At 48.4% G+C, this 9,538-nt stretch overlaps 1 protein-coding gene across 1 annotated transcript in view; it reads right to left on the reverse strand.

The window, feature by feature from the left end:
- Positions 1-1,756: 1,756 nt before the first annotated feature.
- The window catches only part of LOC110332520 (CMRF35-like molecule 6), an 8,064-nt gene continuing 282 nt past the window's right edge, over positions 1,757-9,538 (reverse strand). The window contains exons 2-4 of the mRNA XM_029546477.1: positions 8,722-9,084; positions 6,671-6,791; positions 1,757-1,988 (exon numbers count right to left, since the gene is read on the reverse strand). Coding sequence (XP_029402337.1) covers positions 1,841-1,988; positions 6,671-6,791; positions 8,722-9,084 — 632 coding nt within the window. The 3' untranslated portion in view covers positions 1,757-1,840. The remainder of the gene's footprint in view (positions 1,989-6,670; positions 6,792-8,721; positions 9,085-9,538) is intronic.

Here is a 9,538-nt window from a genome sequence, read left to right on the forward strand (position 1 = left end):
GAAGGAAGGAAGGAAGGAAGGAAGGAAGGAAGGAAGGAAGGAAGGAAGGGAGAAAAGCAAGAGACAGTTAGACAGGCAGATAGATAGGAGGGTATAGTGTGGTGCATCTCTGGGGCAGAGTGCTTGTTCTATGTGTCAGGTTTTGTGGCTACTCCGCAACACTGGGGGAAAATGTAACACTAGTCCTGCTAGTGTGGTGGAGGTGAATTTCTATAAGTTCAAAGCCAACCTGGTCTATATAGTGAATTCTGGTCCAGCCCTCCTTAGTTAGACCCTATGTAAAAGAAAAAAAAATATAATTCTCTTTATCTATCAATCAAACATAGAGAAGGTAAACAATAGACCCTTGGCCAGCCCATGAGCGTGCATGTGGCAAAACCTTAAGCCAAGCAGATATGAAATCTTAGGTTCAGGTTGTCACCAAGGTGGCTGGGGAGCAGGGATGTGCCATCAGACAGGGAGATCATCAGTATGGTCCACGATCTATAACTGAATCTGGAGGACACATTGTCATGAGTATTTCTCACGGAGAGTGCATATATTTATTGGACAAGTTGTCAAATTATCTTCTAAAGTATGGCTGCCTGTGGCTACACGAACCGGGTGCCTGAGGGGGAAGCTGGGGCTGGATGGAGAAAAGACAGCGAGAGAAATAGGAGACCAAGACAAAGATACTGGTCAAGGCCCAAAGTTTACTTAAGAGTCTGAGGTGATAGAGGGGGAAAGTCCATTTCCCACCACACCAGGTTCTTGACACTTTGTCATCAGGCGGGTTGCTTATTCAGGAATGTCTCAGGAAGACAGGTTCAGCCTCTGAGCAGGTAGTAGGGTCTTGGAGAAAAGCACAGAAGTGGCAGGACAATAGACCTATGTAGGTCGGAAGACCCCACCCTAGGTGGTCTCCTTCACAGTGGAGGTCTGAACAGGTCTGAACCAGCCTGCTCAAGGCTGGGGGAGGCGACACTAAAGATCTTCATCTACACCTTTAATTGGTGCTGCCTTTGGCTTTGGTTGGAGACGCTTCCTTCTACTGTAGTGTAAGTGACCATCAAGCGCTTAGCCTAAAATGCCCTCATCCCAACCCATGGCGGGGAGGGAGAAGAAAGAATTCCACAGCTAGAGGTTGAGGAGGAGAGTGTCCAGAATGCTGTTTTCTGTGTGTGGCATTGTCTCTTGATCAAGAGTTCATGGCAGCTTTGGTTACCTGCACAAGGACAAGTCTGGAAGATCAGCTAGTGTTCCATCAGGCTGCACTAACTGTTACCTGAGAGTTACAGAAAGAATAAAAGAAATGAGGGGGGGGGCGGGAAGACCTGAAGGGGAACAGGGAACACATGACTAAGGGGGNGGGAGGGTGGGGTTGAGGTGAATATGACACAGTCATGTTGTACACAAGTGTGAACTTACCAAGGAATAAGGAAAGGTATCCAATTAAAAATCTACTTAATTTTTTAAAAAAGATTTATGTATGTATGTATGTATGTATGTATGTATGTATGTATGTATGTATGTGAGTGTTTCATCTGAATGTACACCTGCATGCCAGAAGAGAAGAGGGCATCAGAACTCATTACAGATGGTTGTGAGCCACCATGGGATTATTGGGAATTGAATACAGGACTTCTGGAAGAGCAGCTAGTACTCCTAACTGTTGAGCCATTTCTCTAGCCCAAAATTATTTAAATATATAGGTATTTATTGGGTAAATTCTTTATGTGTTTAATAAAGCACAAAGAATCTTCTAAAAGTCTCAGAGTATTCTCAAAAATACATATTTACTGGCTCTCCTCAGCCACTAGAGGAGCTGTGTCCAGGGACAGGGCCTTAATGTCAACAGACTTCACTGGTTCTCATAACAGGGCCGAGGGCTGCTTCCCCCATAGCATCTCTGAGGCCTGTTCACCCAGAGGACGGCACCAAGCATGGTCAGGAACAGGGGCAACTCCAGAGACACCAGGACCCAGAAGTGGGGGCTGCTCAGAAGAGGCCTGTAAGGGACAGAGTCACAATAAACTCACTTCGCAGAAGGTGACACTGATACCCTGTGCTATGTCTCTTACCCAGGTCTGTGTCCACAGAGATCTATGCAAGGACAAGGACAAGGACTGCCTAAATGACCAGTGTGATTAATATAGAGCCCAAGAAGTAGCCTTGGACTGTGGGCCTGACCTGTTCTCTTGAGACCAAGCCCACAGGCCTCTCCTCCTATGGCCTCTAACCAGGCAGGAACAGCCTCCCAACCCACACCCAATTCTCTTCTGACTAGATCCCTTCCACCCTCTCCTTGGTGGCATTTATTTGTTTATTAAATTACTTACTTTTTAAAATATTACATAGCCCTAGCTGTCCTGGAACTCATTAAGTGGACCAAGATGGCCTTAAACTCATAGAGATGCATCTGCCTTTGCCTCCCAAATACTAGGTGGCTTGTGCCATCACACCTAGTGGCTTAATTATTTTACATAGTTAATTGTGTGTGAGCTCATGTGTGTGCATGCAGGTGCACATGCGTGTGCATGAATGTGGAGACCAGAGGATAACCTTGGGCATTCCTCAAGAGTCACCACTTTCTGTTTGATCTGAGACAAGTCTTCTTATGCCGCACTGGCTAGGATGGAACTCACCACATAATCCAGATTGGCCCTAAACTCCTAGAGCTTGACCTGCCTCTGCCTCCCAAGTGCTGGGATTAAAGGTGTGAGCCACCACACCTGGCAAATCTATCTTGTTTTCTGACAGGATCTCTCACTAGCCTGCCTTTTGCCAAGTATGCTGGCTATTCAGCAAGTGGCAGGCATCCTCCTGTCTCTACCTCAGCAGCTCTGGTATTTCAAGTAGGTGCTGCTGAAAAAGTATAACATAAACAAAAATTCTAGGCCTTTAGGCCCAGGCTTGAGAATGTGACCTTTGTCACAATGCTCCAAGGCATGCTAATCATTAAACAGATAGCGACATTCCTCCACCCAACCACTTCCTGGGTTCGGGGAGTGTTCGCTCAAAGAAAGTCACTCTGACCCACCCTGACTACTCCTGGAACCTGATATGCAAATGTGCTATTGTTAGAGACTCATAGAAACTGTCACCTCAGTGGCCCTGGCCTTCATAAGGCAGATATCAGAAAGAAACTTCAGAGATTGGAAGGGTTACAGGAGGCTGAGTTATAAGATCTAGTGAAGGAGGTAGAGAAGGTGTATTACAAGAGGGAGACAATTACGTGATCTAGTGAAAGAGGCAGAGAAAGTATTTCCTAAATGGGAGACTGAGGAAGAGAAGAGAAGAGGAGAGAGAGAGAGAAAGAGAGAGAGAGAGAGAGAGAGAGAGAGAGAGAGGCAGGAGGCAGAAGAAAGAGAAAACAGGAGGGATCGTAGACAAGAAATTTGACTAGAATTTTGGCTGCAGTGGTAGGAGAGAAAGACAGGGCCTATCCAGATAGGGAACCTGGGCAACAGAAGGCCAAGGTGCTTAACAGAATTAGGTGAGTTGGGGTACCGAGCCTCAGCTAGACATGCTCAGCTGTGTCAGACTGAAGTTACTTATTTGGGGTACACCCTTCGAGATGGGGAGCGGTGGCTAACAGAAGCCAGAAAAAAGTCTGTCACTCAGATCCCCACCCCAACTACACCAAGGCAAGTAAGAGAATCCTGACTCTGGATACCCGGGTGCAACCTTAGCTGGGGGGGGGGGTGTTTGTGTGGAGCCCAGATCACCAGGAAGCCTTTAAAGAAATTAAAGAGCCCCTACTGACTGCCCCAACCTTGGCCTTGCCTGACCTAACCAAGCCTTTCACTCTTAATGTGGATGAGAGAGCAGGGGTTGCCAGAGGAGTCCTTACCCAGACTTTGAGACCTTAGAAAAGGCCAGTGGCTTACCTATCCAAGAAGTCAGACCCTGTGGCCAGCGGGTGGCCTTCTTGTTTGAAAGCTATTGCTGCCATAGCTCTACTTGTCAAGGATGCTGATAAGTTCACTCTGGGACAGCAAATAACTGTAGTGGCACCCCACACTCTTGAAAGCATTATCCCACAGCCCCCTGACCGATGGAAGACCAACGCTCGTGTGACACATTATCAGAGCCTTTTGTTTTTTGTTTTTTGTTTTGTTTTTTCGAGACAGGATTTCTCTGTGTAATCCTGGCTGTACTGGAACTTACTCTGTAGACCAGGCTGGCCTCGAACTCAGAAATCTGCCTGCCTCTGCCTCCCAAGTGCTGGGATTAAAGGTGTGGGCAGAGCCTTTTGTTGACTGAACAAGTGACCTTTGCTCCCCCTGCTGACCTCAATCCCGCTACCCTACTGCCCGAGACTGATGACTCTACCCACTCATCACTGTGCTGACATTCTGGCAGAAGAAACTGGTACTCAAAATGATCTGAAGGGTCAGCCTTGGCTTGGGAGAATGAGCTGGTACACGGATAGCAGTAACTTTGGTGGTTGAAGTTAAGCGGAAGGCAGGGGCAGCAGTCGTGGACAGAAAGCAAGTGATCTAGGCCAGCAGCCTCCCTGAAGGGACTTCGGCCCAGAAAGCCCAACTTGTGGCTTTGATACAGGCTCTACGAATGGCAAAGGGGAAGTCTATCAACATTTACACTGACAGCAGGTAGGTTTTTGCCACTGCACAGAGCAATATACAGACAAAGAGGGCTGTTGACATCTGCAGAGAAAGACATAAGATGCTGTGGCTAAAGGGAATCAGATGGCAGACCTAACTGCCAAACAGGCGGCCCAAGGAGCAATGATCCCGGCAGTCAATGAATCTAAAGATTACTAGTCCTCCCACGGGAAGAAGGACACAAGTATGTTACCAACTTAAAAGGTGTGGTTAGGTCCTCCGACTACTATGGTATAGGACTCTCTGACTTGGCAAAGAAATAGTCAAAAGCTGCAAGGCCTGTGCTATGATTAATAAAGGACACACCTGAGAAGAGGCCCAGGGGCGACCAGCCTGGAACCTACTGAGAGGTAGATTTTACAGAAATTAAGGCAGCTAGATAGGGCAACAAGTACTTATTAGTTTTTATAGACACCTTTTCAAGCTGGGTAGAAGCTTTTCCTATGAGGACTGAGATGGCCAATGTGATGGCCAAGAAGATCCTAGACAAAAACCTTCCTGAGGTTTGGGATACCCAAGGTAATCAGTCTGATAATGGACTTGCCTTTGTTGCCCAGGTAAGTCAGGGACTGGCCAAGATATTGGGGATTGATTGGAAGTTACATTGTGCATACAGGCCCCAAAGCTCAGGACAGGTAGAGAGGATGAATAGAACCATTTACAGAGACCCTTACCAAATTGACAGCGGAGTCTGGCACTAATGATTGGATAGCTCTCCTACCCTTTGTGCTCTTCAGGGTTAGACACACCCCTGGACAGTTTGGACTGACCCCCTCCACTGGTAGAAATAGCCTCTGTGCATAGTGCTGACGTGCTGCTTTCCCAGCCTTTGTTCTCTAGGCTCAAGGCGCTCGAGTGGGGGAGACAGTGAGAAGGAAAGCAGCTCCAGAGGGCCTACTCAAGAGGAGAACTGCAAGCCCCACATCTCTTTCAAGTTAGAGATTCAGTCTACATTAGACACCACTGTGCAGGAATCTTTGAGACTCTGTGGAAAGGCCCTTATCTTGTACTCTTGACCACCCTACTTTCTACCCTTATGGGACCCCTTTTGACTTTGCTTCTGCTTTTAATTATAGGTCCATGTGTGTTAGAGAGCAAAACTTAGTACAGTGCAGCTTTTAGTTTTGAGACAACAGTACCATGCCCTAAAGGATCAAGTGTGTCAGGGAGAAGATAGTGTCTAGTTCTAAGATTAGAACTACTAACAAATAGAAGTGGGGAATGAGAAAGTATACCATAAAAACAAAAATTCTAGGCCTTTAGGCCCAGGTTTGAGAATGTGACCTTTGTGACTCAATGCTCCAAGGCATGCTAATCATAAAACAGACAGCAACATTCCTCCACTCACCCGCTTCCTGGGTTTGGGGAGCGTTCATTCAAAGAAAGTCACCCTGACTCACCCTGACTGCTCCTGGAATCCTCTATGCCAATGTATAATTGTTAGAGACTCAGAAACTGTCTTGACTCCCACTTCCTTGTGACTCTTAACTGGTATTTTTGGTATTTTCCACCCCCTTGAGTTGTGGTTTCTTCCTTTAAATACCCCCTTACCCAGCTACTCAGCCCACACGATCCTCTACCCCTGTGTGGTGTATGACTGTGGGCCCCAGAGCGCTCTTGGAATAAAGGTCCTCTTGCGGTTTGCATCAAAACCGTTTCTCGTGAGTGATTTGGGGTGTTGACTCTCCTGAGTCAAAAGGTGGGGGAGTCCTCACGCTGTGGGTCTTTCACTGTCATGCCTGACTTTTGGGGTAGGTGATGTGGCTCAAACTCAAATGTACTCCAGCAGCAGACCCATCTCCGCAGAAACACTTCTCTAGGCCCTGGATATGTTAAGGTAGCGTCTGCTGGGCAGTAAGCTAAGTCCAGCTCAGCGGGTCTGTATCTGAGTGTCATTTCTGTGTCCCTATCTGTAAATCAGCAACTGGCACTTCCAAGACCCTCCCAGGTCAGCCTGAGATTGGGAAATGCATACAGGAGGGAGATACAAACCGTTCCACCTGTGCTCTCTGACTACGACCCCTGCTCCCCATCCAAAGGTGTCAGAGATGTCAGTTCCTCACCGAGGCTGAGGGCTGGGAGCAGGAATTGTGTTGTCTGTGGTCACGTTGGGCTGCGTGTGCACCAGTGAGGATGTGGGGGACTCCGGGATGTTGATACCATTCCCAGGGCTCGAACCTTTGACTGGAGCAAAGGATGGAAACACAAGACAGTTCTCATGACCTCCACTCCATCTGTTACCCACTGAAGCCTCTGTTACTCTGCTTCACACAGGTCCCTAGGGGCATGTGGATGGCTGCCTGACAGCAGATCAGCCACATAGACACACCAGGTGAGTCCAGGGATTATCTTCCCAGCCCATATCATGGTGAGCAGTGTTTGGGTGGCATTTGCAAACGTGAACCCAGTCTTCTTAGAGAGGACAGCTTAAGTGTCCTAAGTGTCTTTAGTGACAAGACCTTAGTGAGTGCCAGGTCCCATCCAGCCTCAGCCACACCTTTTGCCTTCCTGTCTGCCATCTTTCTGGGGATAAACAGGGTAGTGGGACTCCATGTCCGCCTGACCCATTCATTCCTAGTGTCAGCCAGACAGTCATCTCTGAGGAATGTGGAGATGGAAAGTTCTAGAAAGGCAGATGTGTGTAGGCCCCTGAGGAGAACGGCCTCTACTGCAGAGTAGTGATGTCAGTGGGATTGAAGTTCCTAATCTTCAGTACAAACCCACAGAGGAGGTTTCAGTGAAACATATAAGGGGAAAATCAAAGTGAGAACCAGGCACCGGAAGCTGGGTGTGGTAGTAAATGTTTGCAATTCCAGTACTGAAGAGGCAGAGACAGGAAGATCAGGCATTCAAGATGAATCCTAAGTACACAGTGAGATCGTGGTTAACCTGGGCTACACAAGATCCTCTCTTCAAATAATGATGATGGTAATGGTGATGAAGAAGGAGAAGAAGAAGGAAGAAGAGGAATAGAAGGAGGAAGGGGAGAAGGAGAAGGAGAAGGAGGAGGTGGAGGAGAAGGAGAAGGAGGAAGTGGAGGAGGAGGAGGAGGAGGAAGAGAAGTGAGAGGAGGAGGAGGAAGAGGAAAAGAAAAAGAAAAACTGGGATTAACAGAGAGGATTGGCCCCTTCCTTCAGCTCCTGTCACTACCCCACTCCTTAAACTGATGCACAGATTTGTTTTCTGGAAACAAAGGAGGCTCCATTTGGGGAGAATCAACTGCAAACATGGAGAACATTAGGGAGCAAAGTAGCTGAAAGCCTGCCTTCCATCCTGCTGGACCCTCGGCCCAAAGAAGGGAAACCTTGGATGGATTCTCTGAGTTTCTTCCAGCAGGTAATGGTTCCTGGGAAAGGGGACACAGAGGAGCTTGGAGGGGTGAGTGGGTTCCTCAGGGCACTGAGAGGCCCCATGCACTGCCTAGGCTCCACCTTGTGTCTCCGGTGTTCCCTCAGAAGTCCCAGAACCAGTAATGAAGCTGGTACCCGGAAGGGAAATGTGAACTCTGACCCAGGTCACAGCCAACTTTGAGAGAGGGGAGCTGATGAGCTGGGGTACCATTCACCTATGGAGAATGGAGACAAGGCCAGAGACCTGGGAGAGTGCACTTGAGTCTTAACAGGACAGGAAGTCACAAAGAGACAGCGATTCAGAGCCTGATTCTAGAAAGTTTCAGACCTCAAACTGTCTCATGGTGCACACAGAGAATCTCCACCAGGGACTGATGATGGCTCAGTGGGGGAAAGGCCCTGCTTGTCAAGCCTGATGATTTGAGTTTGACCCACAAGGTGGAAACAGAGAAGTAACTCCCAGAAGTTCTCTGCTCACTACACATACCAAGGGAAGCCCCCTAGAAACAAATCCATGAACAAGCAAACAAAGAAAGAAAATGGAAGTTGTTTCTAAGAACACAGGCCCCCACTGTACCTGTGTGTGCACATACATACACTCTCACATGTACCACACATGCTCTCACAGAGGTGCATGTGCACTCACACACCCTGTCCTGAATCTCTCACTCGCCAAGCTCAGCATGCTGAGGTTCCTGCCTTCCTTCTTCCACGAAGGAATGGCAGACCTGGACTCAGGCTGCCCTGGCAGGAGGGAGGCTTACCCGGGACTGTGGACAACTCAACCCTGAAGGTCTTAGTAAGCCATAAGTCGTCTGCAATCCTGAAGGGGCCGTTGATAAATGGTCTACCCACTCCACACATGTAGGTGCCTGCATCCTCCAGGGTGAGTTTCTCCAGGGTCACTGTGAAGGTGAGGTTGTCTGGATGGTCCCTGATGGTCACTCGGCCATTCCTAGCTTCTTCTGAGCCGCTGGTCATGACACTATCTTTACACAGGATCTTAAGTGACTCTCTGCACCAGTATTTGTCCATAGTCTTGAATTTCTCCTCATACTGACAGGACACACTCAGCGATTCCCCCACAGTGCCTGTGACAGTGCTGGGACCATGCACAGGAACACAGCCTAGAAAACACAAAACTCAATTCTGCACCCTGACAGCTGGATGGGAGCAAGTCCTCCCTTGGGTCAGGTCTTAGAAAACCCTCTGGTCTTGGGGAAACCATGAGAGAGGAGACAGGCTTTGTCAGATCAGGAGTCAGGACAGAGGTCATAGAGAGACTCTAAAATAAATAGAGATTATGTGGTTATGGCAATGACTGTCAAGGTAACCCTCCCACTTGTCCTGATTCTGTGTCAGGTGTGGCAGACATGACTATAATGTGCACAGTAACCTGGCAGCACATGGGAAGCAGATGCTGATGGTCCTGGGCCTCATCCCACCCCAGCCCTACCCTCCTGTCTTCTCTCTAGACTCCTTTGCCTGTGCTGGCTTCTCTCTCTCTCCCTCTCCCTCTCTCCCTCCCTCCCTCTCCCTCTGTCTCCCTCTCCCTCCCCCTCCCATTATTTACTGGAAGGA

Source organism: Mus pahari, chromosome 14 (assembly GCF_900095145.1).
Source record: "Mus pahari chromosome 14, PAHARI_EIJ_v1.1, whole genome shotgun sequence".
Lineage (NCBI taxonomy): Eukaryota > Metazoa > Chordata > Mammalia > Rodentia > Muridae > Mus > Mus pahari.